Source organism: Anguilla rostrata, chromosome 13 (genome assembly GCF_018555375.3).
Source record: "Anguilla rostrata isolate EN2019 chromosome 13, ASM1855537v3, whole genome shotgun sequence".
Classification (NCBI taxonomy): Eukaryota; Metazoa; Chordata; class Actinopteri; order Anguilliformes; family Anguillidae; genus Anguilla; species Anguilla rostrata.
Genome location: NC_057945.1, coordinates 40,810,052 through 40,830,213, shown reverse-complemented (window position 1 = coordinate 40,830,213; position 20,162 = coordinate 40,810,052). Strand labels below are relative to the sequence as shown.

General features: G+C 51.7%; 1 protein-coding gene across 1 annotated transcript in view; it reads left to right on the top strand.

Moving 5' to 3' along the window:
* Positions 1 to 20,162, top strand: part of ppfia4 (PTPRF interacting protein alpha 4) — a 97,310-nt gene that overhangs the window by 74,496 nt on the left and 2,652 nt on the right. Inside the window, exons 15-28 of the mRNA XM_064306040.1 lie at positions 920 to 1,148; positions 1,717 to 1,752; positions 2,116 to 2,255; positions 3,176 to 3,291; positions 3,872 to 3,936; positions 6,598 to 6,690; positions 7,326 to 7,526; positions 8,609 to 8,671; positions 10,945 to 10,971; positions 11,541 to 11,716; positions 11,901 to 11,998; positions 12,860 to 13,035; positions 13,563 to 13,631; positions 15,016 to 15,193. Coding sequence (XP_064162110.1) covers positions 920 to 1,148; positions 1,717 to 1,752; positions 2,116 to 2,255; positions 3,176 to 3,291; positions 3,872 to 3,936; positions 6,598 to 6,690; positions 7,326 to 7,526; positions 8,609 to 8,671; positions 10,945 to 10,971; positions 11,541 to 11,716; positions 11,901 to 11,998; positions 12,860 to 13,035; positions 13,563 to 13,631; positions 15,016 to 15,193 — 1,667 coding nt within the window. The remainder of the gene's footprint in view (positions 1 to 919; positions 1,149 to 1,716; positions 1,753 to 2,115; positions 2,256 to 3,175; positions 3,292 to 3,871; positions 3,937 to 6,597; positions 6,691 to 7,325; positions 7,527 to 8,608; positions 8,672 to 10,944; positions 10,972 to 11,540; positions 11,717 to 11,900; positions 11,999 to 12,859; positions 13,036 to 13,562; positions 13,632 to 15,015; positions 15,194 to 20,162) is intronic.

Here is a 20,162-nt window from a genome sequence, read left to right as displayed (position 1 = left end):
GTCCAGGTCTATTAGACTGTGACTCTGTTAGTCCAGGTCTATTAGACTGTGACTCTGTTAGTCCAGGTCTATTAGACTGTGACTCTGTTAGTCCAGGTCTATTACACTGTGACTCTGTTAGTCTAAGTCTGTGAGGTTATGGTGTGTTAGTGTGAGTCTGAAAATGGGGTTGAGAATTGAGAATGAGCTCTTAAAGGCATGTCTGTGTGTCTGTTCTACCCGTGCGCATGGTGTCTGTGTGTCTGTCCGTGCATGGTGTCTGTGTATGCGTGCGTGTGCGTGTGTGTGTGTGTGTCTGTGTGTGTGTGTGTGTCTGTCTGTGCGTGGTGTCTGTGTGTGCGTGCGTGCGTGCGCGTGCGTGTGTGTATGTGTGTGTGTGTGTGGCTGGCGCTGAGCTGTGTGGTGTGGTGTGTGTGTGGTGTGGTGTGCTGCCTCTGTGTGGTGTGGGTGTGGTGCCCTGTGTGTGTGTGCGTGTGTGTGCGTAGTGTGTCGTGTATTGATGTGTGTGTGTGTGTGTGTGTTGTGTGCGTGTGCTGCGCTGTGTGCCTGGCTGTGTGTGCGTGGTGTTTGTGGGTGTGTCGGCTTGTGCTGTGCTCTGTTGTCCGTGCTAGCGTGTCTGTTGCGTCTTTGCTGTGCTGCTGTGTCGCGGTCGTTGTGTGCTGTGTGTGTCGGTGTATGTGTGTGTGTGCTCCGTGTGTCGTGTTGTGTGGTGTGTGGTGTGTTGTGTGTCTGTGTGGGTGTGGTGTGTGTGGTGTGGCGTCTGTGTGTGTGTGTGTGTGTGCTGGTGTTGTGTGTCGTCTGTGCTGTGTTGTGTGTGTGCGTGTTGTGTGTGTGTGTGTGTGTGTGTGTGTGTGTGTGTGTGTGTGTGTGCGTGCGCGTGTGCGTGCGTGTGTCTGTGTGTGTGTGTCTGTCTGTGCAGGATGATCCAGGTGGAGAAGGAGTCTGCTGAGCTGCGGGTGGATGAGATGGAGAGCCGTGTGACCAGCGGCAGCATGGACGCCCTCAACGTGACGCTCCGCCCCCGCTCCTCCATCCCCACCTCCGTCACCGCCCTGTCCCTGGCCAGCTCCTCCCCCCCCATCAGCGGGCGCTCCACGCCCAAACTATCGGCCCGCTCCACCGCCCACGAGCTGGGCATCATGACCCTGGTAATACCCCTCCCCCCCCCGAACCCCCGTTATTGTAAGACTGTCTGTCTGTCTGTCTGTCTAGCTATCCTTCTGTTGAGCAGGCTAGCTAGCCATCTATCTTTCTATATTTCTATCTATCTGTCTGTCTGCCAGTCCATCTGTTTATTGTCTGTCTGTCCATCTATCTATACATGAGTCCATCTCCTTTTGTGAGACTCCCATCTGTCCTTCTGTCTATCTTTTTATTTAGCTGTCTGGCTGGCTAGCTAGCTAATTGTCTATCTCTCCATCTATCTGTCTATCCACCACCACACCACCGTCAGCCGCAAGAAATGCACACACCGGCTCCCTGCACAGTCTGTGAATTGCGGGTTCCATTTGCTCACATCTGTAGCAGATCCCAAACTGTTTCTTCTCCTGCGGTTTGATGAAGATGGTGGTGTGGGTGTGGGGCGGGGGTATGGAGGGTGTGTGGGGGTGGGGGTGTGTGTGGGGGGTGTTGCTCGGCGTCAGTCTCCGTGGAGACCGCGGCAGTTAAAGGCTTTAATGGTGTGTTTCTCCCTGTCTGCTCTGTTAACGCTGTCAGCCGAGCGATTTAAGGAAGCACCGCAGGAAAGTCCTCGTAAGTCTTTCGCTTGCTCTTGTGTTGCGTAATAACAAGCGAGGGCGGGCCCTGTGTGAGTCACTGCAGACGGGGGGGGGCCCTGTGTGAGTCACTGCAGACGGGGGGGGGCCCTGTGTGAGTCACTGCAGACGGGGGGGGGCCTGTGTGAGTCACTGCAGACGGGGGGGGCCCTGGTGAGTCCGCAGAGGGGGGGGCCCTGTGTGAGTCACTGCAGACGGGGGGGGGGGCGGGGGGGGCGGGTGGGTGGGGGGGCTGTGTGGAGTCGCTGCAGACGGGGGGCTTGGAGTTGGGAACTTGTCTGATGACTTGACCTCTGACCTCTCTCTGTCCTGATGACCTTTGACCTCTGACCTCTCCCAGTCCCCTGTGTCACGTGACGAGACCCGTGAGGACAAGGCCACCATCAAGTGCGAGACGTCCCCCCCCTCGTCCCCCCGCAACCTGCGGCTGGAGCCCATGAGCTTCAGCCAGCTGAGCGGCAGCCTGGACGACGGGCGAGGTAACCCCCCCCCCACACACACACCACCACCCCACACACACACACACACACACACCACCACTCCCACACACACACACCACCACTCACCCCACACACTGCCCACACACACACTGCCCCCCCACACACACACACACACACCACCACACCCCACCACCCACACTCCCCCCCACACACACACACCCACACACTCCACACACACCACGCACACACCCCCACACACACACACCACACACACCCCCACACTGCCCCCCACACACACACACACACCCACACACCCCACACACACCCCCCCACACACACACACACACTGCCCCCACACACACACACCCACACCACCCACACACACCACCACTCACCCCACACACACCACCCCCACACCCCCACACACCCCATCACTCACCCCACACACACCCCACCACACCACCCCACACACCACCCTCATACACACACACACCCTCATACCCACCACCCCACACACACCCCCACACATCCCACACACACACCCCATCACTCACCCCACACACACCCCCACACACCACACCCCACCGCTCACCCCACACACCCCATACACACACCACACCTCACCACTACCCCACCCACACCACCCCACATCCCACACACACCCCATCACTCACCCCACACACACCCCCACACACCACACACCACCGCCACCCCCCACACACACCCCACACACCACACACACTCCACACCCCCACACACACCCCACACATCCACCACCACCCCACACACCCCCACACACCCCACACCACCACCCACACCACCCCACACACACCCCACACACTCCACACCCCACCGCTCACCCACACACCCCACCATTCACCCCACACACACCCCCACACACCCCACCATTCACCCCACACACACCAGCAGCAGTAATAACTTCCCTCGCTCTCTGCACAGGGGGAAGAAGAAGGGCATTAAGTCCTCCATCGGACGACTCTTCGGGAAGAAGGAGAAGAGCCGTCTGGAACAGCAGCTGGGAAAGGAAGGATCAGTCACCACCGTGGCTGTTCCAGGTACTCTGGCTGCTCCAGGTACTCTGGCTGCTGCAGGTACTCTACACCTGTGTGTTTCCCCTGCACTATACTGAGGGCTCTGTGATGCACACTGGCAACATGGGTCCCAGCCACACCTCCCTGTGTGTCTGTATGTTTATTTAGTTTTACGTTCTTTTAGTTTAAATGCTTTCTATGCACGATTTTTACCTTGAAAATATTATAAAATAAGCATGCTAAGGCACATCTATGATGCACTGGCGATCTCTGTCTTTACACACTGAATTCACGCACCCTTACCTGCATCTCTAATTCTGACGGACAGGGACGCTCATTTTACGGTACTAATGTTACCTCTCGCTGTCCAGCTAGCCTCGCTAGGCGGGGAAACTTACTCAGTGTGAGTGGGCGGGGTTGTAGACAGAGGAGGAGACTTCTTTGATTGTGAACACAGAAATCCTGCTAAGAAATCCTGCATAGTATGCCTTTAAGTTTTTTATTAATTTGTACTTATTTAGTGCTATTTGTTTTGTGGAGGATGAATTATTGACTGAATGCGTATGGGCTGATGTGTGAGGAGTGTATTGGTTTTGCATTGCAGATTTCGAGATGGCGATCGGGGAACTGACTTGGGCAAGTGGGGACTCCAGGCGACGGGACCGCAGATGAGGCAGAATGGCCTGAGCACCCAACCTGTAGCAAGCTGAGCCCTGAGGCCCCCAACCTCTCATACAGTACCCCCTCTGAGCCCCCAAACCTCTCACTACAGTACCCCTCCTCATATACCTCTGAGCCCCAACCTCTCACACAGTACCCCCTCTGAGCCCCAACCTCTCAACAGTACCCCCTCTGAGCCCCAACCTCTCAACAGTACCCCCTCTGAGCACCCCAACCTCTCACACAGTACCCCCTCTGAGCCCCCGAACCTCTCATACAGTACCCCCTCTGAGCCCCCAAACCTCTCACACAGTACCCCTCTGAGCCCCCAACCTCTTGTAAATGCAGTACCCCCTCTCACCTTCAGGGGCAGCACTCTGCTAAATCTCCCAGGAGCTCCTGTGTGAAAGAGCAGGGAATTAGCCAGGATGCTGTCATGTGGCTGTCGCTTATGAAGCCTCTTATTTTATCACACCACTGAGGCTGAAAGATATTTGGAGCACAAGTCTTGGGAAAACAGTAAAGCTGTGATTTTTATCTGACTGGAAAGCTGAAGTGTCTGTAAACGCGGTCTAATCGAGCCAAAACCTCCTGGTGCTGTTTGAGTTTGGATGATCGGAAATTAGATGGTAAACTTCTGAGGCTTTGTAGAAAGCTCAGTCTATAACTTCAGAGCAGTCAGATTGGGACTGTGTAGTGAAATTCCTAAATACACATTTCAATATGGTATGTGTATATTTTATGAAATATACAATTGCCTAGTAATACAAATATTTACATCAAATTGGCAATAATTGTTACATTTTTCTACATGAAATTTAGCTTGAGATAGTAAAATTGCATTATTTGTGTTCACGATGGGGTAATAACAGCTGTTTTGGGTAAAAGCCATCCTTGATTTAGCCTTAACACAAATGTGCGAACACCAGCCATCGTGCAAAAGAGACTGTCTCCACCCTCCCGTTGTTCAAGCCGTGCCAGCTAGCTCACTCACTCTCTCCTCTCTGAAGAAACACCTGGTAGTTTCTTCTCTTCTTCTTGAGTGATTTTATTTTACCCCGTTTTTCTTTTGCTGTGTTTGCCTTCTCTCCTCCTCTCCTCTCCTCTCCCCTCCTCCCGTCCTCCTCTCCTCCTGGGGTGCAGAACACATCACAGCCAGCTGTGAGAGTAATTGTGATCTGATATGAAACCCCGCCCCCCCACCCCCACCTCCGCGTGTTTAATTAGACTCGACTTCATTAATGGAAAGATCCTCTCAGACTCGTGCAGAGAGACACAGCTTCAGCTTCTCTGTGGCCTCTGGCTGTGCTGCAGCTGTGCTGTCTCTGTTTCATACTCCTGGTGGAAAACGCACATGATCCTAATTTATGAATTTGCGTGATGGTGACACTTATAAATATGTAGTATATTAATTGTCATCTGTACAGAAACTACTTCAAGGTCATACCGTAAGACAATGAAGATAACAAAAGACAACTTGAAATATCCTCCATGTATATTTGAATAAGAACTGAACAGGCACTGTTGAGTCATCGCGACAGATTTTGCACGTATTTTTGCCCTCTAGTGGCAAAGCCTGATTACTTCCGTTTACTGTTGGGGGAGCAGCTCGTTAACAGAGATTAAAGGACAGCCAGTATTAGAGGTGCAGTTCCAGCTCCCAAAAGGGCTTATGTTTCTCTGGACAACAGGAAGTTAGAGTTAAAACGGTCTTCTGTTTGCCTGGCTGTGTCTGTGTGCAGTATAGGATATAGTGTCCATCAGTTAAGAAAATTCAGAACCATGTAAGCATTAGTAATCTCTATGCAATTACCTGTGACTCGTGTATATGAAATAATTATGTAAATGATATAAATAACACCGTACAATAGTTTTAAATATGCACATGGCGTCACATGTAATATTTTGTTAGCCAGTTGACCCAGACTGATTTTTAAGATGCCCGTTGATTTCTTCACCGAAGCTCCCGTCTGAGTGGATATCTAGTGGCAGTGTTCCAACCTCACGGCTGTTTGTGATTGGCTGAGCTGCTCTGGGCTTCGGCGGGCTGTTTTATCTGCTGGGAGATGAGCGGTGAGAGACCCGAGAATAAGGAGCTCTCCCTGTTCTCAGAGCACAATGGCTGTGCTCGCGACTCTGGGTCTGTTCGCCCAGCGTGTAATCTGCAGTGTCCAGGAAGGGTCTTAATTAAGCAGCTGAACCACAATTAAGCCCTGAGTCTGGACGGCTCTGCAGAATCCAGCGTTCAGGGTTCAGGGTTCAGGGTTCATGCTTGTGCCCCCCAGGCTGTTTTTGAAAAGCTCCAAAATGCGAAATGCAAACTGGTGAAAGGTTACACATTCATGAGAAAGCTCTCTCTCTCTCTTTAATTCTCTCACTCTCTCGGGCTTTCTCTCTTACTCTCTCATTCTCTCACTCTCTGCCAGGTTGTGCTCAGAAAGGTGTGATGTTCTTTTGGCAATTTTTATGCTGTGGAAATGTGCTGTTAATGAGCATTCCCCTCTCTCCTCTTTTCTCTCTCCTCTGTCTCTCGCCTGTCTCTCCTCTTTTCTCTCTCCTCTCTCCCCTCCCTTTGTCTTCCTCTCCCTCTCTCTCCTCCTCTCCCTCTCTCTCCTCCTCTCCCTCTCTCTACCCTCTCCCCCCTCCTCTCTCTGTCTCTCTCTTTCTCTCTCCTGGCGTAGGCACGAGCTCCTGGAGGATGCTCGTAGGAAAGGCCAGCCCTTCGCCCAATGGGACGGCCCCACCGTGGTATCCTGGCTGGAGGTATGGACACGCCCACTCACACCCCCCTCTCCTCTCTGAACGTTCTTCCTCTGTGGTTTACGCATGTGAAGCTCTCGGGCGCCCACAGACCTGGAGGACTGCCAGTGTGCACCTCAGCCCTTCTCTAACGCCTGTTCCTGCAGCTGTGGGTGGGCATGCCCGCCTGGTACGCCCCGGGGGTCGTGTGACGGTGACTCTGACCTCTGCCCTCTGCCCTCTGTCCCCAGCTGTGGGTGGGCATGCCCGCCTGGTACGCCCCGGGGGTCGTGTGACGTGACTCTGACCTGACTCTGCCCTCTGTCCCCAGCTGTGGTGGGCATGCCCGCCTGGTACGCCCCGGGGGTCGTGTGACGGTGACTCTGACCTCTGCCCTCTGCCCTCTGTCCCCAGCTGTGGGTGGGCATGCCCGCCTGGTACGCCCCGGGGGTCGTGTGACGGTGACTCTGACCTGTGACCTCTGCCCTCTGTCCCCAGCTGTGGGTGGGCATGCCCGCCTGGTACGCCCCGGGGGTCGTGTGACGGTGACTCTGCCCTCTGCCCTCTGTCCCCAGCTGTGGGTGGGCATGCCCGCCTGGTACGCCCCGGGGGTCGTGTGACGGTGACTCTGCCCTCTGCCCTCTGCTCTCTGTCCCCAGCTGTGGGTGGGCATGCCCGCCTGGTACGTGGCGGCGTGCCGGGCCAACGTGAAGAGCGGCGCCATCATGTCGGCGCTGTCGGACACGGAGATCCAGCGGGAGATCGGCATCAGCAACCCGCTGCACCGGCTCAAGCTGCGGCTCGCCATCCAGGAGATGGTGTCCCTGACCAGCCCCTCGGCCCCGCTCACCTCCCGCACCGTAAGAGCTCCGCCCCCTCACCTCCCGCACCGTAAGAGCTCCGCCCCCTCACCTCCCGCACCGTAAGAGCTCCGCCCCCTCACCTCCCGCACCGTAAGAGCTCCGCCCCCTCACCTCCCGCACCGTAAGAGCTCCGCCCCTCACCTCCGCACTACCCGCCCACCTCCCGCACCGTAAGAGCTCCGCCCCCTAATCATAACCCCGCCCACCTCCCGCACCGTAAGAGCTCCGCCCCCTAATCATAACCCCGCCCACCTCCCGCACCGTAAGAGCTCCGCCCCCTCACCTCAGCCCTGCCCACCTCCCGCACCGTAAGAGCTCCGCCCCTCACCTCAGCCCTGCCCACCTCCCGCACCGTAAGAGCTCCGCCCCCTACCTCAGCCCTGCCCCCCTCCCACACCGTAAGAGCTCCAACCCCTAATCATAACCCCGCCCACCTCCCGCACCATAAGAGCTCCCGCTCCCTCACCTCAGCTCCGCCAACCTCCCACACCATAAGAGCTCCCTCCCCCTAATCATAACCCCGCCCACCTCCTGCACCATAAGAGCTCCGCCCCCTCACCTCAGCCCTGCCCCCCTCCCGCACCGTCCTCACCCCATTATTAGCCCGTCTCTCTGTGCCTCTCCTTCCCACTCAGTAATACTTTATCCGTCTGCATCATCTTCCTCCTCACTGCAGTTTCACCCCCTGGAGAGTTTCCTTCTTTCAGCTTCTATGAGTTATGCACCCACTTAATGCGCGATAAGCCACCATTGCTGCTGAGCAGGGCTGAGCACAGACCTCTTCACTGCACAATCCCGCTGACAAACCCAGGGTTTCTCTCACCTGTGAGGCCTGTGTCTGGTATGTGGGATAAGGCAGCATGTCGCTCAGGCTCAGAGTCTGGGCTGTTTCCCGTCTGCTAGCCCAGTCTCCATGCCAACGCGGCTCAGATTAACGCTGGGGAGCTGGGCTTCAGTGAAACCTGTGCTGTGCTGTCTGTCCAGCCCTGATCAGCACTAAACGGTCCCCACAAGGTGTGTAACCGTGTGTGTGTGTGTGTGTGTATGTGTGTGTCTGCGTTCTCTCTTCTCCTGCGCAGTCCTCCGGAAATGTGTGGGTGACTCACGAGGAAATGGAGAACCTGGCATCCTCCAGCAAAGCGGTCAGTGCCATCTGGGTGATACCCCCGCCCCCCCGCCCCCCCCCCCCCCTCGCCATGATGGCATATGCTTCATTTCCCCTCCTTACACTGCGTCTGTTTACATCCACAACAGGCACTCGTGCGTACTGTGCATGCGTGCGTGTGTATGTGTGTGTGTTTTTCAGTGTGTATTTGTGTGTGTGTGTGTGTGTGTGTTTCAGTGTGTATTTGTGTGTGTGTGTGTATGCGTGTGTGTGTGTGTGTGTGTTTCAGTGTGTATTTGTGTGTGTGTGTGTGTGGGGTGTTGTATTTTGTTGTTGTGTGTGCTGTTTGTGTGGTGTGTAGTGTGGTCTCAGTGGTGTTTGGTGTTGTGTGTGGTGTGTGAGAGAGAGATAAGGGGTTAGTAAATCTAAAAGCTCATTCTTTGCTCTGTGTGATGCCTGTTCTTTGCTCGCTGTAGAGCAGTGGCTCTGCTGAAGCTGTTCTGGGTCTGTCTGGGGTTTGTGAGAGATGTGCGTGAGAAGCTAACTCTTCTCCTCTGTGCGCTAACACTACTCAGGCTAACTCTTCCCCTCTGTGCGCTAACATGCTGCTCAGGCTAACTCCCCTCTGTGCGCTAACACGCTGCTCAGGCTAACTCTTCCCCTCTGTGCGCTAACACGCTGCTCAGGCTAACTCTTCCCCTCTGTGCGCTAACACGCTGCTCAGATTAACTCTTCTCCTCTGTGCGCTAACACTACTCAGGCTAACTCTTCTCCTCTGTGCGCTAACATGCTGCTCAGCTAACTCTTCCCCTCTGTCGCTAACAGCTGCTCAGACTAACTCTTCCCTCTGTGCGCTAACACGCTGCTCAGGCTAACTCCCCTCTGTGCGCTAACACGCTGCTCAGGCTAACTCTTCCCTCTGTGCGCTAACACGCTGCTCAGGCTAACTCTTCTCCTCTGTGTGCTAACACGCTGCTCAGATTAACTCTTCCCCTCTGTACGCTAACATGCTGCTCAGGCTAACTTCTCCTCTGTGCGCTAACACGCTGCTCAGACTAACTCTTCCCCTCTGTGCGCTAACACGCTGCTCAGGCTAACTCTTCCCCTCTGTGCGCTAACACGCTGCTCAGGCTAACTCTTCCCCTCTGTGCGCTAACACGCTGCTCAGGCTAACTCTTCCCCTCTGTGCGCTAACACTACTCAGGCTAACTCTTCTCCTCTGTGCGCTAACACGCTGCTCAGGCTAACTCTTCCCTCTGTGCGCTAACAGCTGCTCAGGCTAACTCTTCCTCTCTGTGCACTAATACGCTGCTCAGGCTAACTCTTCTCCTCTGTGCGCTAACATGCTGCTCAGGCTAACTCTTCCTCTATGTGCACTACTCAGACTGCTAAAGGCTAACTCTTCCCCTCTGTGCGCTAACACGCTGCTCAGGCTAACTCTTCCCTCTGTGCGCTAACATGCTGCTCAGGCTAACTCTTCTCCTCTGTGCGCTAACATGCTGCTCAGGCTAACTCTTCTCCTCTGTGCGCTAACATGCTGCTCAGGCTAACTCTTCCCCTCTGTGCGCTAACATGCTGCTCAGGCTAACTCTTCCCCTCTGTGCGCTAACATGCTGCTCAGGCTAACTCTTCCCCTCTGTGCGCTAACACGCTGCTCAGGCTAACTCTTCTCCTCTGTGCGCTAACATGCTGCTCAGGCTAACTCTTCCCCTCTGTGCGCTAACACGCTGCTCAGACTAACTCTTCCCCTCTGTGCGCTAACATGCTGCTCAGGCTAACTCCCCTCTGTGCGCTAACACGCTTCTCAGACTAACTCTTCCCCTCTGTGTGCTAACATGCTGCTCAGGCTAACTCTTCCCGTCTGTGCGCTAACATGCTGCTCAGGCTAACTCTTCCCCTCTGTGCGCTAACACGCTGCTCAGACTAACTCTTCTCCTCTGTGCGCTAACACGCTGCTCAGGCTAACTCTTCTCCTCTGTGCGCTAACACTACTCAGGCTAACTCTTCTCCTCTGTGCGCTAACACGCTGCTCAGGCTAACTCTTCTCCTCTGTGCGCTAACACTACTCAGGCTAACTCTTCTCCTCTGTGCGCTAACACGCTGCTCAGGCTAACTCTTCTCCTCTGTGCGCTAACATGCTGCTCAGGCTAACTCTTCCTCTCTGTGCACTAATACGCTGCTCAGGCTAACTCTTCCCCTCTGTGCGCTAACACGCTGCTCAGGCTAACTCTTCCCCTCTGTGCGCTAACACGCTGCTCAGGCTAACTCTTCTCCTCTGTGCGCTAACATGCTGTCGCGTCTGGCGGACAGGAGAATGAGGAGGGGAGCTGGGCTCAGGTGAGCGATGGGGTCACAGGGGTCGCCTAGGCACAGCGTCTCACTGTCAAACCCTCACTCTGTCCCCACGCCAACAAACACATGTCCGCCAGGAAGAGTGTCTTTGCTGAACAGTGTCTTGCATTAGCTTCTTCAGAACTGTTGTGTTGTTTGCCAGAAAAGATTGATATGAGGGACGGAACGCAAGGTGCACTCTGAGTGAAAGGACACGGCCCTCTACGCACAGAATAAATATGATACATTTTATTATTATCGTACTGTTCACTCTTGAGACAGATATGATTAATGTTCTCACTATGTTTGACAGCTTGGTGATTTGCAAGGACAGTTGTGTTTAGGGAACTAGACCTTTGACTTCTGAGGGTGCTGCCTTCCAGGACACTGCACCTAAATTGCTTGACTGGCTTTGGCAAATATCAAACTATGTAAATATATAAATTGAACTGCATAGGTTTGGAAAAATGGGGATAGGCAACATAACCTGCTTAGCATGTCAGTAGTGGAGTATAAGGTGGAGCAGCGCAGTGGGGCGCTGGGGATGAGGGCTGATGTGTGACTCACTGTGGCAGACCCTGGCGTACGGGGACATGAACCACGAGTGGATCGGGAACGAGTGGCTGCCCAGCCTGGGCCTGCCCCAGTACCGCAGCTACTTCATGGAGTGCCTGGTGGACGCCCGCATGCTGGACCACCTGACCAAGAAGGACCTGCGCACGCATCTCAAAATGGTCGACAGTTTCCACCGGTGAGTGTGTGTAAATACACACACACACACATGCGCACTTACACACACACACTCACATACATGCACAGAAACAAACGCACACAAGATTAGTAAAATGTATGTTGTAGTTTTCTCTCTTTAATATACATTTAGATGACAGAACGGCGTTGCTTACTGTGTGTCTTGTTTGTCGTTGTCACTAAAGAGCCAGTTTGCAGTACGGAATAATGTGTCTGAAGCGTTTGAATTACGATCGTAAAGAACTGGACCGGAGGAGAGAAGAGTGTCAGCAAGATATTAAAGGTACTGAACAGCCAGTGTGTTTATGCCTAATACAGCAAGATCTGCTCTGCAGCTGTCCAATGTGCTGAATAGACAGTGCCACCTGGTGGTGACTATGGGAACTGTTCTACTCTTCTGTAATTCATGAAGCAGACAGCTGGGAATTTGGGACACACCTTATTAAGAACCTTTTTAACAACAAGTGCTCTGTCTCCAGAATACCTTATACTCAATATGCATATTTATTACATTCATACATATTAATTCCAACAATATTTAATTCATAGCTTTTAACACCTCTGAATTAAACATGACTATTGAGTACATTTTGCTGAGAGTAAGCAGATAATCATCTTGTAATCCATTCTGATATTAGTGTATATTCATTTAGCAAAATTTAGTCTTGAAGTTTTTTTTTTATAAGACATGATATTAGGTTGATATTTTACGCTCTTCTCTGTGCCCTGTCTCTATGGTGCCGCTCTGCTCTGTGCCCTGTCTCTATGGTGGTGCTCTGCTCTGTGCCCTGTCTCTATGGTGCTGCTCTGGTCTGTGCCCTGTCTCTATGGGGCTGCTCTGCTCTGTGCCCTGTCTCTATGGTGCTGCTCTGTTCTGTGCCCTGTCTCTATTGTGCTGCTCTGCTCTGTGCCCTGTCTCTATGGTGCTGCTCTGTTCTGTGCCCTGTCTCTATTGTGCTGCTCTGCTCTGTGCCCTGTCTCTATGGTGCTCCTCTGCTCTGTGCCCTGTCTCTATGGTGCTGCTCTGCTCTGTGCCCTGTCTCTATGGTGCCACTCTGCTCTGTGCCCTGTCTCTATGGTGCCACTCTGCTCTGTGCCCTGTCTCTATGGTGCCACTCTGCTCTGTGCCCTGTCTCTGTGGTAGACGCCCTGGTGTGGACCAATGAGCAGGTGATGCACTGGGTGCAGTCCATCGGGCTGAAGGAGTACAGCGCTAACCTGCTGGAGAGCGGCGTGCACGGAGCCCTCATCGCCCTGGACGAGAACTTCGACTTCTACAGCATGGCGCTCATCCTGCAGATCCCCATGCAGAACACGCAGGTGAGCGGGGTACCCTGGGATACCCATGCAGAACACGCAGGTGAGCGGGGTACCCTGGGATACCCATGCAGAACACGCAGGTGAGCGGGGTACCCTGGGATACCATGCAGAACACGCAGGTGAGCGGGGTACCCTGGGATACCCATGCAGAACACGCAGGTGAGCGGGGTACCCTGGGATACCCATGCAGAACACGCAGGTGAGCGGGGTACCCTGGGATACCCATGCAGAACACGCAGGTGAGCGGGGTACCCTGGGATACCCATGCAGAACACGCAGGTGAGCGGGGTACCCTGGGATACCCATGCAGAACACGCAGGTGAGCGGGGTACCCTGGGATACCCATGCAGAACACGCAGGTGAGCGGGGTACCCTGGGATACCCATGCAGAACACACAGGTGAGCGGGAGTGGGGTACCCTGGGATACCCATGCAGAACACGCAGGTGAGAGACACAGGGAATCGTTGCTGTGCTGTGCTGTCCCTGTGCAGAGGCTCATGGGTAATCTCTTCCCTGTGACTCGCAGGCCCGGCAGGTTCTGGAGCGGGAGTTCAACAACGTGCTGGCGCTGGGTACCGACCGTCGGCTCGATGAGGTGGGTGTGGGTCCCGGGGGGGTCTGCCTGGGGGGGGAAGTTCGCCGGGGGGGTATGTCGGGCGGGGTCTGTCGGGGGGGGGTCCGCTGGGGGGGTCCACATTGCTCACATCTCTCACTTTACACAGCTGTGGTTGCTATTGGCAACACCAACACACACACACACACACACACACACACCGTCATTCTGACAAGTCTCCACATTTCTTGTGCTGAGCCATCCTCAGGCTCTCCACTACAGGCTGTGCAGGTTCTACATTTCATCACCAGAGTTTGGCGAGTTCTGCAGTCATAATATTTAATTTGGGAAGAAGTGATTTAATTAAAAGTCTGAGTCAATGCATGATATGAAAATAAACGCCACCCACATTTTTAATAATGCAGCTGAACTGTGTGACTCAAACAATTGAGTATTCTTATCACTCCTCTGAGTCTGCACTTCCTCTTCTTGTGGTAGGGGGTTTCGTAAAGTGTTCAGTTGCATGTACAGTAGCATGTTCAGTGATGTGTTTAATAAAGTGTTCAGTAACATGTTCAATAGGGTTCAATAGGGACATGTTAAATATCATGTTCAATAGCGTGTTCAGTAACTTGTTCAGTAGCATGTTCAGTAACTTGTTCAGTAGTGCGTTCAGTAGCGTGTTCAGTATTGTATTCAGTAGTGTGTTCAGTATTTGTAGCATGTTCAGTAGTGCGTTCAGTAGCGCTGTGCTCGTTTCCTGCAGAGCGATGACAGGCCTCTCCACCGCTCGTGTGTTCAGTAGCGTGTTCAGTAGCGTTTTCAGTAGTGTGTTCTGTAGCATGTTCAGTAGCATGTTCAGTAGTGTGTTCAGTAGCGTGCGTGTTCAGTAGCATGTTCAGTAACATGTTCAGTAGTGCGTTCAGTAATGTGTTCAGTAGCATGTTCAGTAGTGTGTTCAGTAGCGTGTTCAGTAGCGCTGTGCTCGTGTCCTGCAGAGCGATGACAGGCCTCTCCACCGCTCGCGTGTTCAGTAGTAGTAGCGCGTTCAGTAGCATGTTCAGTAGCGTGTTCAGTAGCGCTGTGCTCGTTTCCTGCAGAGCGATGACAGGCCTCTCCACCGCTCGCGTGTTCAGTAGTAGTAGCGTGTTTAGTAGCATGTTCAGTAGCGTGTTCAGTGCGCAGCGTGCCGCTTCCCTGCAGAGCGAGTGACAGGCCTGTCCAGGCTGCGCAGTGTCTCAGTAGTAGTAGCGTGTTCAGTAGCATGTTCAGTAGCGTGTTCAGTAGCGATGTGCTCGTTTCCTGCAGAGTGATGACAGGCCTCGCCACCGCTCGTGTGTTCAGTAGCGTGTTCAGTGGCGTGCGTGTTCAGTAGTAGTAGCGTGTTCAGTAGCGTGTTCAGTGGCGCTGTGCTCGTTTCCTGCAGAGCGATGACAGGCCTCTCCACCGCTCGCCGTCGTGGAGGAAGCGGTTCCGCCCGCGGGAGGGGCAGGGCTTGGGCACGCTGCCCGGCTCCATGGAAACGCTGCCCGCCGGCTTCCGCCTCACCGCCATGTCTATGCCCCCCTCCCTGGCCATGGTGCCCAGGAAGCTGCAGCCGGAAGGTAGGGCTCCGCGGAGCTGAACGCCACCCGCGGTCCGTCCCTTATTAACGTCCCCCTAACAGCGAGGGACAGCCCTCAGGAAGCAGCATGATGAACGCACAGGCACAGGCCTTCTCAAGCAGCCAATCGTCTGCAAGGAAAACTGAAACGCACAGGCCGCTAAAATCGCTGTGCAACTGCGTAAATAAACAGTGAATCTGATTCGTGGATGGTTGGAAGAAATCCTGCTAATTATCGGTATTAATCAATTGTGAACTAAAGGATTTGAAGAGGAACAGGTGCCCTATGAGATATACACTTCCAGAATTTTCTCTGTTGCAGCAAAAGCATAAACACTGTCAAGTCTATCTTTAGCGCTTAATTCTTAGGCTAAAACTCTTCTTGAATCAGACGCATTTCTGATGCGGTGAGCATTACACAAACAGGAGTCCACACGAGGCATCTTAGAGTACAGAGAACTGACCAAGGACAGGCCCCCGCCCCCTGGCCTGGTAACGCTCAGTTACCATGGCGATGTGACAGCTGCTCTGCTCATTCAGCGACGCCTGGCCCAAAACGCCCCCCCCCCCCTTCGCATTACGCTGCACTGACCGCATGTTGTTTTGTTTCTGTCTGCCCCGCCCCCCCCCGCGCGCGTGCCGCGGCGGCGCTAGCCGGACCCCCGGCTCCTCAGAGGCTAGACCCCTCAGCCGTTCGGACTTACTCATGCTAACCACTCCATGCTAACCGCAGCGCTCGCTCCACCAGGTAAGCGGCCCCCTTCAGTAGACCCGCTGCAGTTAGGGCGGGCGTACAGTATACCATTTACTCACGGGTTACCACGTCGGGAGATGGGATGCCCTCTCACACTTAATGAGCTCCAGATTCTGACAACCCTGATTGGCTGATAGCGTAGACCATACGAGCTCTCGACCAGATAAGATGACGTTACAGTCGGCAAAGCACAGCGGGAAAAATGTCATACACGGAGCCACCTCCTGATTGGTCGACGGGAACTGAAACACAGAATCGGCTCGCGTGCCCTCTCACACCCGACCAATTCAAGCCGATTGTGCCCAAATTTTTTTGACGTGTCAGAAAGCACCCAGGAGCCCGTAGACCAATCAGATCGGTTTGGAGTGGGGTCTCATAGCTCGCGAGTTGCGACGTTGCAACATTTTCTTATGATTTAGTCCCGATCAGAAAAAAAACTATTGCCCAAAACTCGTATAATGTACGCCCGCCCTTAGGCTGGGGACACATTTACCTGTGAGTCATAAACAGAGTCATAAGTTCAACAAACCGGTGATGCCCTATGAATCTTTTCAGTTAGAACATCACCATTTCAATTTCCATTAGAAAATGTGCATGCCTGCTTCATTGCAACCGTCCAGCAAGGTCACCACCAGCAAACATCCCTGTACCTTTGCATTTACATAATCGTTATTTGTATGCATAATGTGTATTTCATGATAGGTTTTTACATACATGGTTTCGGTGTTCGTTTCTCCTCACCACAGTTCATTCTCACGCACAGTAAAGTTCTCCTCGCACACAATAAAGTTCTTCTCACACACAAAGTTCTCACACGCACAGTAAAGTTCCTCTCACACACAGTAAAGTTCCTCTCACACACAGTAAAGTTCCTCTCACCCACAGTAAAGTTCTCTCAAGTAAAGTTGTCTCACTCACAATAAAGTTTCTCTCACACACAGTAAAGTTCCTCTCTCACAGTAAAGTTCCTCTCACACACTGAAGTTCCTCTCACGCACAGTAAAGTTCCCCTCACTCACAGTAAAGTTTCTCTCACACACAGTAAAGTTTCTCTCACACACAGTAAAGTTTCTCATGCACACAGTAAAGTTTCTCTCACACACAGTAAAGTTCCCCTCACGCACAGTAAAGTTCCTCTCACACACAGTAAAGTTCCTCTCACACACAGTAAAGTTCCTCTCACCCACAGTAAAGTTCTCTCAAATAAAGTTTCTCTTCGCACACAGTAAAGTTTCTCTCACACACAGTAAAGTTCCTCTCACACACAGTCAAGTTCCTCTTACACACAGTCAAGTTCTCCTCACACACAGTAAAGTTTCTCTTCGCATACAGTAAAGTTTCTCTCACACAGTAAAGTTCCTCTCACACACAGTAAAGTTCTCTCAAGTAAAGTTGTCTCACTCACAGTAAAGTTTCTCTCACACACAGAAAAGTTCCTCTCACATGCAGTAAAGTTTCACACACAGTCAAGTTCCTCTCGCACACAGTAAAGTTCCTCTCACTTACAGTAAAGTTCCTCTCACATGCAGTAAAGTTTCACACACAGTCAAGTTCCTCTCGCACACAGTAAAGTTCCTCTCACTTACAGTAAAGTTCTCTACTGCAGTAAGTCACACAGTAAGTTCCTCCACGCACACGTAAAGTTCTCTCACTTACAGTAAAGTTCCTCTCCACACAGTAAAGTTCCTCTCACTTACAGTAAAGTTCCTCTCACATGCAGTAAAGTTTCACACACAGTAAAGTTCCTCTCACACACAGTGAAGTTCCTCTCGCACACAGTAAAGTTCCTCTCACACACAGTAAAGTTCCTCTCACATGCAGTAGTTTCACACAGTGAAGTTCCTCTCGCACACAGTAAAGTTCCTCTCACTTACAGTAAAGTTCCTCTCACACACAGTAAAGTTCCTCTCACATGCAGTAAAGTTTCACACACAGTAAAGTTCCTCTCGCACACAGTAAAGTTCCTCTCACTCACAGTAAAGTTCCTCTCACACACAGTAAAGTTCCTCTCACACACAGTAAAGTTCCTCTCACACACAGTAAAGTTCTCCTCACACACAGTAAAGTTCCTCTCACACACAGTAAAGTTCTCCTCACACACAGTAAAGTTCTCCTCATGCACAGTAAAGTTCCTCTCACTCACAGTAAAGTTCTCACACACACAGTAAAGTTCTCCTCACACACAATAAAGTTCTCACACACACAGTAAAGTTCTCACACGCACAGTAAAGTTCTCTCATGCACAGTAAAGTTCTCACACGCACAGTAAAGTTCTCTCATGCACAGTAAAGTTCTCTCACGCACAGTAAAGTTCTCTCATGCACAGTAAAGTTCTCCGCTCGCACAGTAAAGTTCTTGCGTGCAGTAAAGTTCCTCTCACACAGTAAAGTTCCTCTCACACACAGTAAAGTTCCTTTCACACACAGTAAAGTTCCTCTCACATGCAGTAAAGTTTTACACACAGTCAAGTTCCTCTCGCACACAGTAAAGTTCCCCTCACACACAGTAAAGTTCCCCTCACACACAGTAAAGTTCTCCTCACACACAGTAAAGTTCTCCTCACACACAGTAAAGTTCCCCTCACTCACAGTAAAGTTCCTCTCACACACAGTAAAGTTCCCCTCACTCACAGTAAAGTTCCTCACATACAGTAAAGTTCTCCTCACACACAGTAAAGTTTCTCTCACACACAGTAAAGTTTCTCTTCGCACACAGTAAAGTTCCTCTCACACACAGTAAAGTTCTCTCAAGTAAAGTTTCTCTCACACACAGTAAAGTTCCTCTCACTCACAGTAAAGTTCTCCTCACACAGTAAAGTTCCTCTTACACACTGTAAAGTTCTCCTCACACACAGTAAAGTTCCTCTTACACACTGTAAAGTTCTCCTCACACACAGTAAAGTTTCTCTCACTCACAGTAAAGTTCCTCTCACACACAGTAAAGTTCTCCTCACACAGTAAAGTTCCTCTTACACACTGTAAAGTTCTCCTCACACACAGTAAAGTTCCTCTCACACACAGTAAAGTTCTCCTCACACACAGTAAAGTTCCTGTCACACACAGTAAAGTTCCTCTCACACACAGTAAAGTTCTCCTCACACACAGTAAAGTTCCTGTCACACACAGTAAAGTTCCTCTCACACACAGTAAAGTTCTCCTCACACACAGTAAAGTTCTCCTCATGCACAGTAAAGTTCCTCTCACTCACAGTAAAGTTTCTCTTACTCACAGTAAAGTTCTCCTCATGCACAGTAAAGTTCCTCTCACTCACAGTAAAGTTCTCCTCACGCACAGTAAAGTTCCTCTCACACACAGTAAAGTTTCTCTCACACACAGTAAAGTTCTCTCAAGTAAAGTTTCTCTCACACACAGTAAAGTTCCTCTCACATGCAGTGAAGTTTCACACACAGTAAAGTTCCTCTCACACACAGTAAAGTTCCTCTTACACACTGTAAAGTTCCCCTCACTCACAGTAAAGTTCCTCTCACACACAGTAAAGTTCCCCTCACTCACAGTAAAGTTCCTCACATACAGTAAAGTTCTCCTCACACACAGTAAAGTTTCTCTCACACACAGTAAAGTTTCTCTTCGCACACAGTAAAGTTCCTCTCACACACAGTAAAGTTCTCTCAAGTAAAGTTTCTCTCACACACAGTAAAGTTCCTCTCACTCACAGTAAAGTTCTCCTCACACAGTAAAGTTCCTCTTACACACTGTAAAGTTCTCCTCACACACAGTAAAGTTCCTCTTACACACTGTAAAGTTCTCCTCACACACAGTAAAGTTTCTCTCACTCACAGTAAAGTTCCTCTCACACACAGTAAAGTTCTCCTCACACAGTAAAGTTCCTCTTACACACTGTAAAGTTCTCCTCACACACAGTAAAGTTCCTCTCACACACAGTAAAGTTCTCCTCACACACAGTAAAGTTCCTCTCACACACAGTAAAGTTCCTCTCACACACAGTAAAGTTCTCCTCACACACAGTAAAGTTCTCCTCACACACAGTAAAGTTCCTCTCACACACAGTAAAGTTCTCCTCACACACAGTAAAGTTCCTCTCACACACAGTAAAGTTCCTCTCACACACAGTAAAGTTCTCCTCACACACAGTAAAGTTCTCCTCATGCACAGTAAAGTTCCTCTCACTCACAGTAAAGTTTCTCTTACTCACAGTAAAGTTCTCCTCATGCACAGTAAAGTTCCTCTCACTCACA